Source organism: Bombus pyrosoma, linkage group LG10 (genome assembly GCF_014825855.1).
Source record: "Bombus pyrosoma isolate SC7728 linkage group LG10, ASM1482585v1, whole genome shotgun sequence".
Taxonomy (NCBI): Eukaryota; Metazoa; Arthropoda; class Insecta; order Hymenoptera; family Apidae; genus Bombus; species Bombus pyrosoma.
This window is the reverse complement of record NC_057779.1, coordinates 1001099-1019705: the sequence shown is the minus strand read 5'-3', so window position 1 is coordinate 1019705 and position 18607 is coordinate 1001099. Positions and strand designations below refer to the sequence as shown.

Here is an 18607-nt window from a genome sequence, read left to right as displayed (position 1 = left end):
TGAACATTGCTTGAACAATTTAAATTTAAGGCACGTACTACTTTTTACCAATAATACGATCAAACCAAAATCTATTAATCCGTCAATGTATCGTATGTGTTAACAACTTTTAATTAGCTTTTATACCATAAAGTAAATAAAATAAAAAAAGATTCGAATAATTATAAGAAAATATTTATGTATGTAAATATGTAAAAGTATGTAGTAAGTACTCTACATATTATTGATAGAATTATTAGTCATTTTCAAATGACCTATTGTACTACAAATTCTAGACTTTCACCTACCTGCAGAACTGCCAATAGTGGACGCATGTTGACTGGTCACTTCGGCTTGATTATGAACGGATTCATTCGAGTCCGACGAAAGTGTACCAAGGGTGGAACCTAGCCTCTTCAGGCTGTTGGCTCTCCTGACGATCGTAGCGACGGTACGGCAATACAGAGCTTTGGCCAGCGAATCCCTGGTCATGTTAGACTGCATAAACAAACACCCTTCAACATGGTTCCGCTCCGACCGATCGGCGGCGTTACAGATTGCACGGAATGAGTTAACAGTACCATATTTGCGTCGCAGACCGACTTCACCAGCTGGCCACGGGCATTGTGCGTCCTCGAAGTGAGTCCTCTAAGCAGTGCTGGTGGTGGCACGCCTAGAAGAGCCGCGACAGAGGCCAATTCGTTCTCTCCGATGACACCGACCTCGACTCCCGGTCGATCCGTGAAACCAACGTTGCCCAGGATCAACACTGCAGCCAATACTCGCACTACATCTAAGAAGGGTATACCTAACACACCTATAAATAATATTGTATGATAATTGAACTTGGAATATTTGGAAAAAGTTTTTCTCCAATATTATTAAGAAACATAATCTTCAGGATTAAATTGTAAATGATAGGTTTTATTCTGAGTGGGAATAGCTATCCAGATATTATTATACCTGTACAATTCATGATATATTGACTAAAATTTGGAATATGAAATGTTGAAGATTAAGGAAATTAGAGGAAATTTGTTGTAGATTCTATTAAATAATTATGTGCTATCTAGAAATATAGGTGGGCGATTATTATACCTAAACAGGCCTTCCACGCTTGGAACCTAATGGCATCTTCAGCTTCGTCCTGCCTAGTGTCTCCATGCTGTAGATACCTCAGGTTCTTTAGATTGTAACCCTCCAAATTAAGTTTGACTAGCGAATAAAGCAAAAACTAAATAAATATTCCAGTAATCAAACATCCTATCGTATCAAAACCCAATTCTCTACCTCGTTCCTCGTGCGACAAGCCGGCTAACATTTGGTAAAATATGTGGTAATTCTTCTCGTCCGGTAGTGGCCTGATGACTCGCGTTTGGTCCAGGAAATAGCAGTGTATCTTCGTTCTGTACAAGGCACCGTCGGTAACCTGGACCTCTATAAAGTGACCCTAGAGGAACAACCCCCATAATCAATTCTACCCTTTGCCAGAGGGAAAAGGAAAAAGAATGAACTGTCACGTACTATCCTAGAACTCTCCGAGTTGGTGGCGGTCTTTGCAGATCCCAGAGATCTAAGAACTGTGAAGGCCGCTGCCAAGTGTTTGAAAGCGTCCGTTTCTGGACCACCTCCAGCCACGTCGAACAATTGCCTAAGTAACAACATAGAGGCGTATGTCTTGCCGGAACCACTGGTCCCTAAACAACAACAATTAACAAATAACTCGTAGAACCGTCGTAAAATAGATCAGATAATACACATATAGAAGATAGATCTAAAAGTAAAGGAGATAGTAAATATAACAAATTATATAGGTATTAAATAGATTAAAAAAATTTGTGGATGAAAAATATCGGCTGCTTACCAGAAAGAATGATGGCCTGGGGGTATCCGGTTTCCGATTGCTGTCGCACGGCCTCCTGAACGACTTTGTTCAGTTGGGGCGCCAAAGGTACGGCCCTGGTGCTCGTTAAGGTCAATGGATTCCTGACGTCCGTATATGGATTGATACAGACCAGTATGGGGCCCACGTTCGTCTGAAACGCGTTTCGATTATCTACTCGTCCGATTGTCGGTTCGTCCACAAAGCGTCTTGACACGCGGCGATCGCGGTACAGCCCTCGTCAGGGACGATGCGAAATGAGACTACTTTTTCCTTCACTGTCCAGCCGTGTTGCTTTTTGCATTGTTATTGCGTATCGGACGCGTGGGTTATGGATGCCTAGATGCCGCGTGCTTTGCAACCAGCCATCAGGCAAGATTAATCGCAGCTCGATCTTGCTGAGCCTGATTATACCAGGCTGATACTAGGGGCATCTATCTTGTCTTTGTTATTACGTAGCACTGATCACCGCGAAATTATTCCACATAGAAAAAATTTGAAATTAAATTATCAACAGAAGAGAGGGGGGGGGGAGATAAGTCACTCACTGGAAGAAGCCTTTCTACGATCCATTAAAAATTGCTTAGATCGAGAATGTTCATGCATTTATTGGATATTTTGTTGCGTGAAAATATTTAATGTGCATAAGATATAATATCTGTCGTATTATCGTGTTACGATACTTAATCGAAGAAACAAATCTTCACTGAAATTGCATAAAAATTGGAATTTCCATAAGCATCTCTATTCTACTAGTAACGATCGACTTTTCGTCACAAAAGAGAAAGAATACATCCTTGAACTACGTCTTTCCTAGAGATCTTCGTCGAGCGTACCAAGAGCGAAACAAGATTCACGAGTTCATATTTCAGTATGCATCGCGGTTTATTTGAATAGCATCCTGGAAGAGGGTTGAAAGGACGCCTGAAAGTATGGACACTCGAAAATTGTGACATCTCGGGTTGGAAAACGAAGAGTGGATGAGAAGAGAGGGCGATAGCGCAGTCTGATGCAACAATGTACGAGCGGCGAGGCTTTGGCGGGTCTCGATTCCTATTAGAAGCCCATCTAGAGAAAGCAACGCCACGCAGGATGAACAAAAAGATGAAAAACGCCCGAAAGCCGAGTGGGGAGAGAGAGAACCGGTCCCACGTCAGGCCCCGTGGCCTCTGATGTTCGCCTCGATTCCCTTGTGCTGCGAGCTTTCGAGCAGCTAGCTCGTACTATCGAGCTTAGATTCCTTTTGAAATTCAAACCGGTGTTAACACACGTGTTTTACATCATTCCTTGTTGATTCTGATTTTTTTGTCTACAGCGATGGCGACAGTATTTGCATACTCTTTTACCATAAGAATCTTTCATGAATACATTATGTGTACTATATGCATCATTTTGAAATTTCACATTAATATTGTAATGAGACGTGACTATAGTGATTATGTCGGCAAAGTTTGAAATAATATCGAAAATGTATACATAGAAGATATCTGTCGCAAGCATAGACTTCGCAGAGCTTATTAAAGCATTTAATTAATACAATATTTAATGGAGTCACGTTTAGCCTTATTATACGATAACGTTATTCGTGCCTCGTTACAGTGCTAATGAAATTGCAAAGTGTATCGTTAACACAGCTAATTTATACACAAAAATATTCAAATCCTCTGACAATTTACTGCCTGTATATGTGTACCTATGGTTTCATCGCGCAATATACAATTCACAAATAAACAAATACAAATGTAAATAAATTCCAAACATAAACAAGTCCTCCAATGTAAACAACCGATACAAAAAAAACGATTAAAAACGATGAAAAGAAAAGTGTAAATAAACAAGCACGGAATGCAAACACGTGGAGAATGTAATCAAACGATTGGATAATGAGAAAGGAATAATTAATCAGGTGGCGGATATCCGTAAGAAAATGACGAGCGCGTTCGTTTGCAAAAAGTAATTGCGACAGGAGCTACAGGGACCGGAAACGGAGCCGTTTTTGCGTCCATCAGAGCAGCTCGGTGCAATCAAACCGCGCGATATCTGTCCACGGTCAACGAGACCATCGACAGACTTTTTCACCCGAGGCGTTCCCTTTCTTTCGCCTCGGTTTCCCCTCGTTTCAACGACCTATTGAGAAACTCCTGATTTCTCCTTCGAGCACACGGCTATCTCTGAAGGGGATACTCGGTCGAGACCTCGTTAAATTCGACAACCCGATAGTACATCGGGCCGCCCGAGCAACGATAATCGATAAACCAGTAAAGGGAGGAACAAAGCTCCTTTCGAGGATTTAAGAGTTAGATTAATTGATCTTCGCGGTGTTCCAAGTATGAAAACTTTTCGAGCGTTTTCACGATTTTACGAACGTTCCAGATGTTAAATGGTACGGTACAGTATCTTCTCTAACGGGGCATTCATCTCAATTAGAAGCGGCGCGAACTTATCGTGTCCTGTCGTCGCTATCGAGGCCGAGAGTGATTGATGCACCGGCCGATTCAATTGGCGAAGGGCAAAGAATGTGCGGCTCGATTAGGTGAAATTTGTGCCGATTATCGGAATGTCAGATTACGGGATACCGACATAGAAGTCGAAACGAACGCGCCGATATCATTGTGCTATTATAAAAAAAAAAACTTGAACTATCCCAATGTCTACGTTTTTCAACATGTAAAATTCCTCGATTCTACCATTAGTCTGACTTTAAATAAAATAAAGTAAGTTAAATAAATAATTAAAGTATAAAATCCATCTTCGGGTTATATATTATTCTACATTTGGGCTACAATTATTTTTAATTCCAGATAGCCATCGAATGAAAAAAATAGTGGAGAAAGAAACACTCACGTGGTACTGTTTGGCACAGAATCGAGCCTGTAGACACTTGAGCACCGCATCCTCCGTCAGTGGTCCAGGTAGATGAATGAGGTCGTCCAAGGCCGTGGAGGTCGCAGGCCCTGACGAAGCCGCGGTACCTTTCGGAAGACATCGGTGCTGACCCTGATTGCTCTTCGCGTTTTTCACGTCGGCGATAATGCTCGAGATCGGTGGCGAGCGTAGACAGCCCAACGCCGTCACGCACGACACTATACCGTCGTCAGAAATCCTATTGTGCCGCTTTGGTGGATCCAAATCTGTTCACAAATGCGGAATCTTCCTATTAATAACTTTTCCTGTTGGTAGAAATTAAACGTAACAGGTTACTCGTGTATTTATTTGGCAAAAACTAGTTTAATTTTAAGTTACATAATCTGTCAACGCCTAAATTGTGAAATATTTTACGATATCAGTGAAAAATGAAGGCAATTGCTTTGTAAAGTAGTCGAATGATGAATCAGCGTTATAAATTTCTCGAAGACGATGTAGATATTTGGTGCGTAATGTCTGTGTATGCTGCACGAGGCGTGAAGAGGTTAGTATATCAGAGAATTTTGGTATATCAGACAGCAGAGTCAGAGAAAAAAGATGAGACGTTATAGAATACAAAGTTTAAATGTTACAACGCGTTACCGAACATTTTCCAGATTTCTTCCTTGGAGAAAATACGAGAAAGATAGGACTGAATGGCAGCGACCGAGGAGCGTTCGAAGCGTGTTCAAACGAATCGCGGCTAACTGTACCCGCGTGCAATTTCGCCAGGCGAGGCTCGATTAACCGGAAGGGATCCGAGATCAGATGCAGCATAGCGAGCCACGTGAACTGCTTTAGTCGACGCGCAAACATTTTTATTCTTCTCGGCTGGAAATCGCGCGAGAGGGGGTCGCGTCCAAATAAATCGCAACCTTTCGCGCTGCGATATTTTTTTATATTTTTGTTTTTATCCATCAACCCGAAGCGGATAAAAAAAAGAGTGGGAAAAAATGGGTGGGGTGGAGATTTAAAAAACAGTAGACACAACCTGGACCAAAATCCAGGGACCAGAGGAATGGTAAATAAATCATAAAACGTTCGACGAATCGTTGGGGAAATGGCAGCTCTGTAAACAGACGCGTTTACTGTTCCGATGATTTCGCGGGCAGAGCTTCGAACTCTGGTTATTTAAAATATCGTCCAACCTTCGCCAATCCAGGGGGTGAAAAGGCTGCACTTTCCTGCGCTCTAACGTATCGCGAATTAACGTAATGACGATATTACGCGCCGTTTAAATATTAACGAGCTCGCAACGAACTCGATGGATGTCCACATGAACGATCCACTGTGGACAGTTACAATTTACATACATAGCATGATCCGTTTTAATTCGCAATAATCGCCAGAACTCGTCGCTTGATTATAGCCTTATTCGACGGAGTTACGTAAATTTCATCGTAGATCGAGTGATCATGATGGAACACTAGATAATGTAACGAACGCTTGATGGATAAAAATATAGATGAACCGTAGTTTTCGCCGTTTGATCAACTCGGTAATAAAGACATCGGATTGAAACGAGAATCTGGCTCGAAAGTAATAAAAATTACCAGTCGATATTACTATGATATAACATTCACACTTATCCTAGAATCTTAAAGCTATGATATTTTATATTTTTCAATATTTTTCCTAAACTACAAATTTTAAACTCGTCTCAAATCCTGTCAAAAATTTCTCATCTGCGCTGTCATCGTATACTTCCTAATAATAATATTCCTCGACTTCTCTACAATATTATAATCTTCAAACTGATCTTAAATTCCGAAAAATTCCATGCTCATTACCATTTTAAAGTATCATAAAACTATGTAAAAATCCTGAACCAAGTCCAATATCTGTCCTGTACTACGATTGTTAAACATAATTTTAAAACTTGCAAAAACACGCACATACACATCCAATATCAACATCACCAATACCATCATCAACCTGTTCTCTGTAAACCAGAATCACCCAGTTGCACGCATTTCCTAGCGAATCCCCAGTACGGTAGTAATGCAGCGTCCTGCATCGACCATCCATCGAGATTCGCCAGGACGCGTGCACAGCGTGCACCGCAGCATACTGACCGGATATTAAATTATTAGCCGCGGTCGAGTTGTGGCTGAGCGTGTTCGCGCCGGCGTGATTGACGTGCGGATGGACGATCGCGGACGCCGTCAGCGTGTGCCCCGAAGGATGACCGAGGCCGTGGGGCAGTGTGCCGGAAAGCGGTAGCGTGGTCCTCGGTGGAACGGCGGGCGCCGGGGACGACGGAACGCCACCTTTTTCCGGGCTCTTTGACAGGGGCGCCGATGCACCACTGTTCGGCCCTGAATTGTTCGGCGGCTGGTTCACGTGCAGCCGGTTCCTCAGGGTCACCAGTTCCGTGCTCAAGCTCCTCAGACGTTGCTGGAGATGCACCGCTTCGTTCGACGACGAGGCATCTGCAACACAACGGAATACATTAGATTTAAGTATTAGAAGGTGTATCTTTTGTCATTTCGATTTTGGAAATTTTGAAATCGATGGCTCTTTCTTAGAAAGATACTCTGGGAAGTGTTTTAGAGGAAATTTTGTCTGCGATATACGGAAGAATCTTGATTATTAGGAGAATGATTAATAAAACGATTCGATAGAAACAATAAGAACGATTGGATGGAAATATTAATTGGTAAGAATTGTTACATTTTTAATCGGATATCCCAATTTAATTTGCTCCTATTTAATACCGATGTCGATAAGAGAGTTTATTATAAATGACATTCTCAGATATGAAAACGAGATTATTCGACGACAATGCATCTGCAACAGAACGGATTACGTTAAATCTAGATATTAGAAGGTGCATCTTTTGTAATTTCGATTTTGGAAGTTTTGAAATCGATGGAAGTTTCTTAGAAAAAAACTCTGGCAAGTGTTTTAGAGGAAATTTTGTCTGCACTATACGAAAGAATCTTGATTATTAGAAGAATTATTAATAAAACAATTCGGTAAAAACGATAAGAACGATTAAATAGAAATATTAATTGATAAGGTTTGTTATATTTTTAATTGGATGGCCCAATTTAATTCGCTTCTGTTTAATACCGATATCGATAAGAGAGTTTATTATAAATGACATTCTCAGATATGAAAACAAGATTATTCGAACAGTATGTGTCATAATTATTCGGTCTTTAAAATCAATCAAATTTCATTTCAATTTCGAAGCTTCGTGAGACATTTAAATCCTTCTATTTATTGAAACCAGAATAAGGCCAAAGCATACGATAACCAACCACGTTGAATCGTTAATTTTTATCTAAACCCATGAAGATACGCACGAACGTTATTTCATACAACATTCCCAAATACGAAAGAGTTAATATATTCACCGGAACGAAAACAGTCGAAATCAAAATTCATAGGAGCGGCAAATCACCTGCGAGAACCAAATTTTCAAGGGTCCAAAGAACATTTACCCAATCGAAAAGCTCGTCGATAGGCTGGCAAAAATCGTTGGGAGTCGGGGATGTTTGTTATGCGCGCTGGGTGGTTGGTAAACGAGGGTGCGCTCTCTCTGGCGCCGATAAAAGGGTTATTGCACGTTTCGCAAGCGCCATGGCAAACAGCGGCTCGCAAATTCGAGGCCGAGCCTCGTTTTCTAAATGAATTATTTCTATACGTGAAATGGCCGAGAGAGGACCTGGCCTCTACTTTTCGCCCCGCGTTTCCGCTTGAATTTTCCACCGTGTCCACATTATAGGCAATTTAGCCGGCCGCTAAAGGTGCAACGAACGAGCCCGTTTCGTTAATAGCCCAGCCCTATGGAAAATGTACTTAGCGCGCGAACACGCTACCCAGTGTGTCCACGTGAATATTTCACGTGAAAATTGTATGCGTCACGTAATCGGGTCGATCCTGAAAAATTCCTCGCCACTCGTTCCCGTGTCATTAGCCATTGATCGTGCCCCATGGAATTATTCATTTAGCTTCATAATAGCGCCACATGATAATATTCTGCGAGCTCGTTAATGTACAGTATAGATCGATATGCGTGGAACGATGGGTTGGCTGATTCCTCGCGGAAGAATGAATGGGAGACCATCTACAGTGTTTCCCCCCTTTCATTACGATGAAGTGATTCAAAGGAGTAGAATTTTTGGTTTCTCCTTTTTTACTAATTAATGATCTTCGTTGATAAATCTCTATTGATTTTCTCCGTCGTATGAAACTACTAGACAATATTATGATAAAACCGGTCGTTCGTGTTATTCAAATATGCATACCATAAGCGAAGGACTAACAAATATTATCGTTTAACAAAATTTATTCATAGTCGATCGTTGAATGTTCAAATAATGAAAGATTTTCCTACTAAAGTAGCAACAAACAAATTAAGTAATTTTGAAGCTGAAACGTTAAACATTTCTTACACAAATTGCTATCTTTACGACGTAAAAATGTCCAATAAATAAGAATTTGTAAAATTTTCGAAATAGATATAAAATTAGATACCCGATTGGCCGAACAAACATTAATTAAGAAACCGAATTCTTATGATTTAAAATTATAAGTAGTTCGTAAATTTCCTAGAACAAGTTAAATTTGAATTACAAACAACTCTTCTTCTTCTCCTTATCTATAGCTTAAGCTGTCCCTAATGGTTGGAACGTCTGAGAGACAAACTACCAGCTAATTCTAATCACCCGATTCTCCGAACTCATCGATCAGACTCGTTATCGCGGTATTCGCGTTACAGAAAATCGAGGAATCGCCAACGTGGAACACTAAAAGGCTCTTTTCAACGGATACCAGTTCGACTGGTTTCACGAATATGGGACACGAGCGCCTGGTTCCGTAGTTTACGCAGCACACAGATACGTTGTCGATTTGTCATAGCGAGCGAACGTGTTCGTTTTCTAAATGTTCCGATTAGAAACCAGTATATCCCGTCCCGCGGAGAAACGCCGTCTAATCTGCCCCGAAAGTCGATGGAAAATTCAGATAACAGCCTGTTCCTTCGTTACAAAGAACCGCCTGAACTATAATCGAGCTTATGTCTGCTCGAAGTGAGCTCGAAAGTGTCTAACGACAAATGCCTGGCATCTTAAGAATTTAATTCCTTAGAGAAATAGAACTATGGGGAGATTAGGGGATAACTGCAAGAGGAAGTTTGCTGACAGCTGCTTTACTTTTTTGCTTTGGTGTATTAAGGTGAAAAATACACTTCAAAGAGCACCTGTTCTCTCATCTATGTAATTATTACAGCCAACCTGCTAGGCTGACTTTTTTAACCGGTTTATACCTCGGCCAACGATCGTTTGGCTCGTGTAACGTTTTCGTGATTAGTACAAAAAAGTAAAAAACTAAAGATCTTCTGAATATACACGAAACGAGTAAGAACGCATATGACTTGATAGCAATTAATCCACCAATACTATACCTATACATAATTGCATTCGCATTGTATCAGAGAATTATACATGTACACCGCAATCGTGAAAATAAGTAAAAATAAAGCTTGGATGGTTGAAAAGACATAATTTTAATCAACCTGAAATCTGCTACTGGGATCTTCCCATATTAGAAAATATTATGTGAGAAAGACTTCGTTATACTACTCCAAAATCGAATACAAAGTCCACCTGAAATTAGGTCTTCGACCAACGCTCGCTCGACACGCTACCGATCAGCTGGCAGGAAAAGAGCAAGAGGAGTGGATATTTCTTTATTTCATCAGCTTTTGATGCATTCTGTGAAAGACAGCTGTCGATCGAACGTCAGAAGGTCATAGAGAACCGACACACCTGTCAACGGACCTGATTCCACGCTCGTGACAGATTCTCGGTCTCGAGGTCTCGCTTCAACATCTCCGCTATTGTGTCTTAGATTAACGGTACCCAGTGGATGGCTGTCTGCAAACAGAGTCGCGTTCGCGCCGGGAATACCGAGATCTTCGCGAGTTATTCACGAGAAGAGGAAGCAATCCCGCGAGAAAGGAAGCAGAGAAGACAGAAAGCAAGCGTACCAGACAGACACAACGTTGCCCGTCTCTCTTGGAAAAGTAGGAAAAAGAAGTAAAACCACGAGGTGCCATTCTCTCTTTTCGCAAAACTCGCAACGACGCCGCCTAAAGAGGCTGGAAGGCACAACCGTCCATTTCTTCCTTTTTCTCTCTTTCTCTCTCTATTTTCTTTCTTGTCATTTTGTTTTCCTCTATTCTCTTTTTTTTCTATGTCTCTGCGAGAAACATTATGCGAGAGAAAAAGTTCTTGGTTTCCAGCGGGAATAAAGCGACGTGTCGAACGTCAGGCCAAGAAAGTGTGACTTTCGACGAGTCACCAGCTTCGAGGAAGTAATCACCCCCTTTCGAACTATGGCACACGAGAAACTAGGATTTACGAGCGGCCACGCGAAAATCACCACCATAGTGCTCGTACACTTGGCTTTTCGCTCACTCCGGCCTCTGACTCATTCAGAGGATTCAGGGGTTTGGCCATTTTCATTCATCTTTACTTGCTACGCAGGTCGAGACACGTTCGACCCTCTTTTTTCTCCGTTTAGACGCGAAGCTTTTTGATGCCCGTTAAAGAACGTCTTTTATCAAACTTACGAATGGAAAATACACGTATTTCTACATTAATCTCTACCTGCTATTTTTCTGTGTACTACAAACCCTGAAAATTCTTATTTTCACTAAAATACATTCTTGCAATATTATAGAATCATGAAGAAGAAAAAAAGGTGGAAATTTGAATATTCATGGTTCTGGCATAAAGGTGTCAATATATGCGTTGTTATTTTTATCTGGAATCTAGTATATGAAAAAAGTTGACAATCTATTCGAGCTAGAATTGCTAGTGGCTACAGCGTTCTTCGTGTCTGGAAATGCCGATTATCGAGCAGACACTGTCATCGAATACCGATACTATCGCATGTCTGAGAATCGGAGACGCGAGACCTCCGTGTAAATAATGCAACGCGCGTACCGATCCGCGAGCCGCCGTTAAATAACTTATTTCCAAGTCTGCGAGCCTGTTACGCAACTAATCTCGTATCCGGAAGTTGGTTGTCACAGGCGCCAACGGAACCGGTCGCATAAAGCGAAACAACAGACGTTGGATCAAAGAGAGAAACTGTCTCCATAAACGAATTATGGCAGACCAGAAAGTCCGTGATTCAAAGGAAGAGATCAAAACGACAAAGATCCAAAAGAAAATCCGAGGAGGTCCGAGGAAACTAATGAGACGGATGGAGTAAAAAATGAAGTGCGGCTGAAACAGCGAAGAGAAGGAAAATAGCTGAAAAGAGGGTAAAGAGCGGAAAATACAGTAAAGGCGAAAGAAATCGAGCCAAAGCAAGAGAAGAACAAAGAACACGAGGATCAAAGAAAAATATAGATCTACTAAAAACCAGATGGAATCAAAGCGAGGAAGAAATTAGAAAAAAGTCGGAGAAGCGAAAAGTAGCGGCAAAGAGAAAGAGTAAATATCAAAGAAACTAAGAGAACGAGAGGAAAGCTAAGAAGAAAGGGGCGGGGGCGAGTAAAAGAAGGGTAACTAACGCGGAGAAAAGGAGATAACCAAAGACAAACAAGAGCGAAAAGAGAAGTTCAGTGGAGAAGAGAACAGGAAGTAGTCGGAAGACCAAAAAGACGCGTCGTCGAGTGGAGTGGGGGCAGAGAGAAGTTCTAACAGCATGAACAGAGAAGGTGAAGAAGAGTTTGGAGGATGGCGGGACATGGATCGTATATCACAATGAGGTAAAAGTTTAGTGGGCCGTTTTGCGAGCTAAATGCATCGCGATCCATGAAACTCGAATGCACAGGGAGCACTTTCAGTCGCTTTCGTCGATCGAAAGCGATACTAGAACGATCTTGATTCCCGTAGGATGCATTGTGTGTACGCTCTCGGCCAAAATGTATTTTAAAACGGCGCGAAAGCTTGGATGAAAAAAAAGTGCATTTTTTTACATTCGACTCGATACTTGACAGGGATAGCATGATACCAATCGACGGAAATTCGTCGATGACCGATCGAGATGCCACACGAAATTAATCCCTTTTAGACGGCAGCCGATTGGTCAGCCGATCGGGACCCGAGCTTTCGTGAAAAATTTACGCGAATTCCCGGAATACCGCTCTCGAAAACACCGGTCAATTCGACGAGAAAACGATAGTACTTGGATGAGCTGGCTTTTAACACTATCAAATACTTTATCGGTGCACGATGTTTTATATTTTTGTAGTAGAGCTACAGCCAAATAAAATAATACTTCGGTAAACGAGATTCTATGAACATCCAACACTTCCTGCAACATCCAGCAACCATGGGTTAATGCAACTGTTTCCTCGATCGAAACGTGTAATAAAAGCCAGACAGGAAACAGAACGGACGATTCGACAAGAGAATGATGGAAACTCGATAAACTAGCTCTTAACACTATGAACTATTTTATCGACGCACAATCTTTTATATATTTCCGTAGCGGATCGAAAAGTTAATAAAACAATTCTTCTATAATAAACAATATCCCGTAACCATCTAACACCTTCTACATGATCATTCGAATAACCATACCTAATGTAACTTTTCCCAGAGTCAAAGCGTCGAACAAAAGGCAGGCAAAAGACAGGTCGAATCGACGAGGGTGCATCGTATTGATGATTAATTATCCTCGCCACTTTCCACGGATCGTTCTAAACGTCGGGGACGCCTTTCCATTGGAAGACGTGTGTTGTATATGAAAGAGAGAAGAGACAAACGAAAAGGGCCTGCCAGGTATACACCGGACGAGAAGCAGGTCCTACTGCGGCGGAATTAAAGCGAACAGGTACCTTCGGGGCTGAATGCTCGTTCGAAGAAAACAGGTTCTTTTTCGTCTTCTTCTTCTCACGACCGTCTACACCCTCTTCGCGTTAACTCACCGCACGACGACGAGTCATCTACCAACGATGAAGAACAGCGGAGCGAAACGAAGGGAAAGAACGCGTGGTGCCGTCTTTTATCCGCGACTAGGGACACGTTATGTATATGATCGGAACCAACTACTCGTTTATCGCGACTTATTTAAATTCAAACTACATTCGCGCCATGGAATCGATCCTCTTATGCGCGCCTTACCACGTGATATACGTATATTTGTAGTATTCTTAGTAAATAAAAATTTAGGGGATGAAAAATATGAAGAAATATTAGATACGCAGTACACGTAGCGTCGCTATTGATTGACAAATGATTTGTCAACTGTGTGATTCGGATGATAAAAATTAGTTATAAATTTAATTATTATAAAATGATCTATAGAAGATATGCAGGGAAAACTTGGTGATTTGTAAAGTTTAATTTTTCTCTCCGGGATTATGTGAAGATTACATTCGTCAGGAAATAGAATAAACTATGAAAGAAGTGTGTGAAAATTTGGCTAATATTATTTTTCATAAGTGAACGAGTCGCCTATGATAAAGATCGATTAGAGCTCAGAATTCAAACTTCCAAACTACGAAGTAAAATTGAAAGTGTACGGCAGTTTCATGCTCCAACTATACGATAGTAGGTTAAGATGCTTCGATATTCGATAATACCAAGAAGAAGTAATCTATTTCAGCCGGAGTAATCACGAAATCTTAGTAAGACGAGTATTCGAGAAATTCAGAACGAAGGGCGAAGAAACGAAAAGTGCGAAGAAAAAGAGAATGGAAACAGCGAAGACTATCTTAAACACAGCTGTTCGACGCGACCGGTCAGATAAGAGGGAAGACGAATCGATTGAACGGGATACCTCGCATTCCTCCATGGAGAAACCGCTTCATTCCTTCAAACGCGAGTCAAATATAATTCAATCATCGAATCGAAGCACGTTCCTTCTTCCTCCGTTGCATAAAACAAAGCTTTTATACTTTCATACACGAACGCTTATATTGTTTCCTAATTTGGCGAATTTTTAACAATTTCGTAGACTTAGAACAACAGATTTAACGCGACAATGTCGTAGTTTTAGAGTTTAGACGGTTAAAATCGGACGTAATCGGTTTTACACGTGGTTGCTACTCGATTAACGCGTAACAACGAAAAGAGTCGAAAAGCCACCTCGGGAAAAAAACGTAATCGAGCCACGAGTGAAGTTTCAACCGGTGGAAAGACCGAACTAACGACGAGGGTAAAGCGAGTAAAAAAAGACACTGGAGAAGCGGGAAAGGGGATAAAAGCGTTTTACGGCGGCCGCGCGCCAGGCGAAATCGAAATTTCTAGCCGCCGGTCGAGCCGGGGCAAATAGAACGAAAATTTTAATTGGAGGATGGCAAGAAGGGGCTGCAGGGAAAAAACGATGCCACGGAAAACGCTGGTAAGCGGAGAAACGGGTGGTTTCGGGGTGAAACTTTCAGTACGCTTCAAGTTCCCTGTAATTCGGCGGTTTACTCTTGTTCAAAAGAAAATAAAAAGAGCATAGCGTCTCTTTGAAAGCTTCCAAGTATTAACTTTGAAGAATTATAGCTTTTTATTAGCTGCAAAAAGTTTTTTTGAACTTGAACGAGTTTCTATCTCCCTTGCTTTTTTTTCTTTGAAGAGAAAATATTCATGGATTCATTCTGACGGATCATTTCATAACGATCCCATTATCTCAAATTTTTCACCATGCTCACGAACACGCGTCCATTAAAAGTTAAGCGGCATTTTTTTACTCCGAGTTTGAAATGTTGAGGTTGACTGATAGAGGAACGGGTGAATGAATTTGTAATGGAAAAATATATTGAAATAAGTACAAGTATAGTGTATACTGATCCACATCCTCACTCTTTCGGTGTTACAATACAATAGAATATAATAGGGAGCACGTTCACACATTTATAGCGAAGAACATTAAACGTTAACCTTGGTGTGTAGCTCTAGCTGAACTTTTTGGTTTCTAGACCTTGTAACCCAAAACGATATTTATATTCAAGGACACAATAATATGAACCTTTCCTTTTTTTTTTTTTCTTTCACTAAATCCATAACAGCGGTCTCCAGGTCACAGGTATACAAAGAAAAGATGTAGAGTTTTTCTTGAAGTAATTACTTCAACATGAAAAAACATCGTGGACAATGGACAACATGAGAGAAGGGATCAGGTCAAACGAAAAATATCTTACAATTCTGGTAACTGGAGACGAGACTACGAGCCCGGGAAGACGATCGAAAACAAAATTGTCGTGGGTAAGATGGAAGAAGATAACGTGATCTCGAGAGGCCACAAATTTCCGCGGGCATGAGACAGACTTGTGGGGCTCGTGCATTATCTCACGCAAAACGATGACGTCGAGCCATGGGAATGTGTGTACCTTCCGAGAAGTCGAAGAAAGTCGACGGATACGCGTCGATGGCTACCTTTTTCACGACCTTTCGAGTGAAATCGAAACTCCTCCTTGACGCTGGCTAGCGTCCATACACAAAGGAACCCAGAAGAAGAAAGAGACGGACGAGTTTCTATGTGTATGCGAGAGAGACCGAGCTCAACCTCGGGGTCTAATCAGATGCGGGTTAATCCAGGCTGTTTCTCTACCCTTAAGGGTCCTCCACACGTAGGAGAGATCGGTCATTCTCTGACCGTGCGAACATTTGATTTTGTAGTTTGAAACTGAATATTTGGAAATGATTCGATTGATTTGTTAATGATAATTTACAATAATACTACGTGCAAGTCGAACGATTTAGGTCTTGCGTTGTTATCGACGCATTGGCTGTAGTTTTCTTAAAAATTGAAATGTACTTTCAAATGCTATTAATTACCTGCTCTTATTTGATCAATGTATCGTGCTCAAAGTTAACTTAATTTAGTTTGTATTCAAAAAAGAGATCGTAGCAAAGAAAAAGAATTTGCTGCAAAATGTAATATATTTATATATATAAAAGAAAAGACTGTTACCGTTAGTTTCGGTGTAACAAGCATTTTAAGGACAACGAAAGTAAAGTCGAAAGGCACACAGTGACATCTAAAATTGCATATTTCATTTGCAACAAGTTACTTTACCAGATGCGGAAGGTCGGAATTATTAAAAGCAACGCGCGCTTATGCACGAAGAATCTAGTAAACAAGATTTAAGAAAGCTGGACACGCCAAAGCGTTTAAGCGAAACGACGGAATTATATGAAGTCCGGTGGCGCGGGTTTCCCTGCGGTATAATGCGAAATTACGACGAAATTCGCGGATAAACCGGCAACTTTATGAACCCGGAATAACCGGATTTTTTCACTAAAATAGCCTAATTGTGCCACCGTGTTGCTCGCTTCCTCCGCCATTTCTTCCGGGATCCATGACGTTAAAGGAGACGTCTCTGTGCATGAAACGAGACGTCTCTCTTTCACGCGAGAACGAAATAAATGACGCCACAGTGGACGTATCAAAGTATTAAAGTGGACAAATATGACGCGCGTTAATTACTTCTTAATTTCACCTTGTCGTCGGGCTACCGTTAAAAATTTATATCTGCGACGCACGTCATCACTGCGAGCAATAAATGTAACAGCCTTGCACGTGTAACATTATCAAACCGGAAAACATGACAAACATCGGACGAAATGCAAGACACGCGACGATTTCATGGATTTTATTGATTTTCTCGGTATTGTAGTTGGTGGTAGGTATAATGGTTTGGCGTGAAGGAATTTATAAGGAGGGAAGGAATATTTAATTCCTGGAATTATTCGTACGATCCTACTGTGTTGACCGAAATGAGAAATTAAAAATTACAAAAGATCCCTTGTAAGCAAATACAATGAATACTCGAATTTCCACCGTGTATATTTGATTGAATCGTCGTTTATTAAAATTTAATCTGGTTATTTATATATAGCAACCCAGACGATTAAATTGCCTGAACTATACAGAGAGTCACCAACCCTCAATGATTCAATTTTTAAAGATAGTTAGCGTTATTTCTATCGAATATATTTTATTTCTTGTTGTTGGTTTATGATGTTTTGTGATGGCTTATTTAACACCGAATAGTATAATTACTATGCGATTTGAAAGTTTTCTGCTAAATAATTATAAGCCTAAAATGCAACTATGGCTTGGTAATTTTAATAATTATACAATGTAAAAGTTGTTCTATGGATTGCTAATATTTTGCAAAACAAAAACTACGAAATTATAAGATCCGTATTGTACTTAACTAATTTTTTATCATTTTGTGAGTTGGTAGATTTCTACATAACTTAGAAAAGCGCTCCATTTCTGAAATTCTTTGAAAACCTCTCTACAGTTGACCCGTATCTAAGAGTATATCTCTCCAGTTTCCGTCTATAAATTTCGAAACGTGTCGAAGAGTTAATTATTCAGTTCCGCCGAAGACGTTGAATTTTCGGTATGAGCGCCACTTAAAGCGACCTGAACGGAGAAAAATACACCAACACACGGGTATCATTGGCCGTGTACGCGTGTGCAGGTTCGCCAGACTATCAACGATAGCCACACGATTCTCTCGTTTAGCGAGCTTTCAAGTAGTTCGATCGTGTGTTCCTCGAGTATGCCTCAGCCTCCTGAGCATAGTTAAAATTGAATAAAAACAGAGACACCGTCTTGAATTCGAAACTTGCCGTTACTTTTATTCCAGCAGCAATTTGAAATTCACTGTTTAAACCCGCGTCCGCCATAACGTTAACATCCTGGGAACGGTTCCAAAAAAGAATTAGAAGGTAGCCCAGATGGTGACCTAGCTTCCTCTAATGCTCGGCAATTTATGCGCATACGCTTCGTGCAATCTTGACCAAATCCACTGGCTAAATTGACCTTAATGTACCACTATTTATGCTCGCTAATCAACTTCTATAACTCAGGATCACGTAAATCCTAAATGTTCATCTGTGCAAACCAACTTCTACGATCTTCCGA

The 18607-nt window shown here is 40.9% G+C and overlaps 1 protein-coding gene across 2 annotated transcripts in view; it reads right to left on the bottom strand.

Moving 5' to 3' along the window:
• Positions 1–18607, bottom strand: part of LOC122572080 (unconventional myosin-IXb) — an 83350-nt gene that overhangs the window by 6519 nt on the left and 58224 nt on the right. For both annotated transcript variants that reach the window (XM_043736663.1, XM_043736664.1), the window contains 8 exons: positions 6841–7197; positions 4706–4992; positions 1844–2015; positions 1504–1676; positions 1270–1429; positions 1078–1194; positions 561–796; positions 288–477 (listed from right to left, as the gene is read on the bottom strand). In XM_043736663.1, coding sequence (XP_043592598.1) covers positions 288–477; positions 561–796; positions 1078–1194; positions 1270–1429; positions 1504–1676; positions 1844–2015; positions 4706–4992; positions 6841–7197 — 1692 coding nt within the window. The remainder of the gene's footprint in view (positions 1–287; positions 478–560; positions 797–1077; positions 1195–1269; positions 1430–1503; positions 1677–1843; positions 2016–4705; positions 4993–6840; positions 7198–18607) is intronic.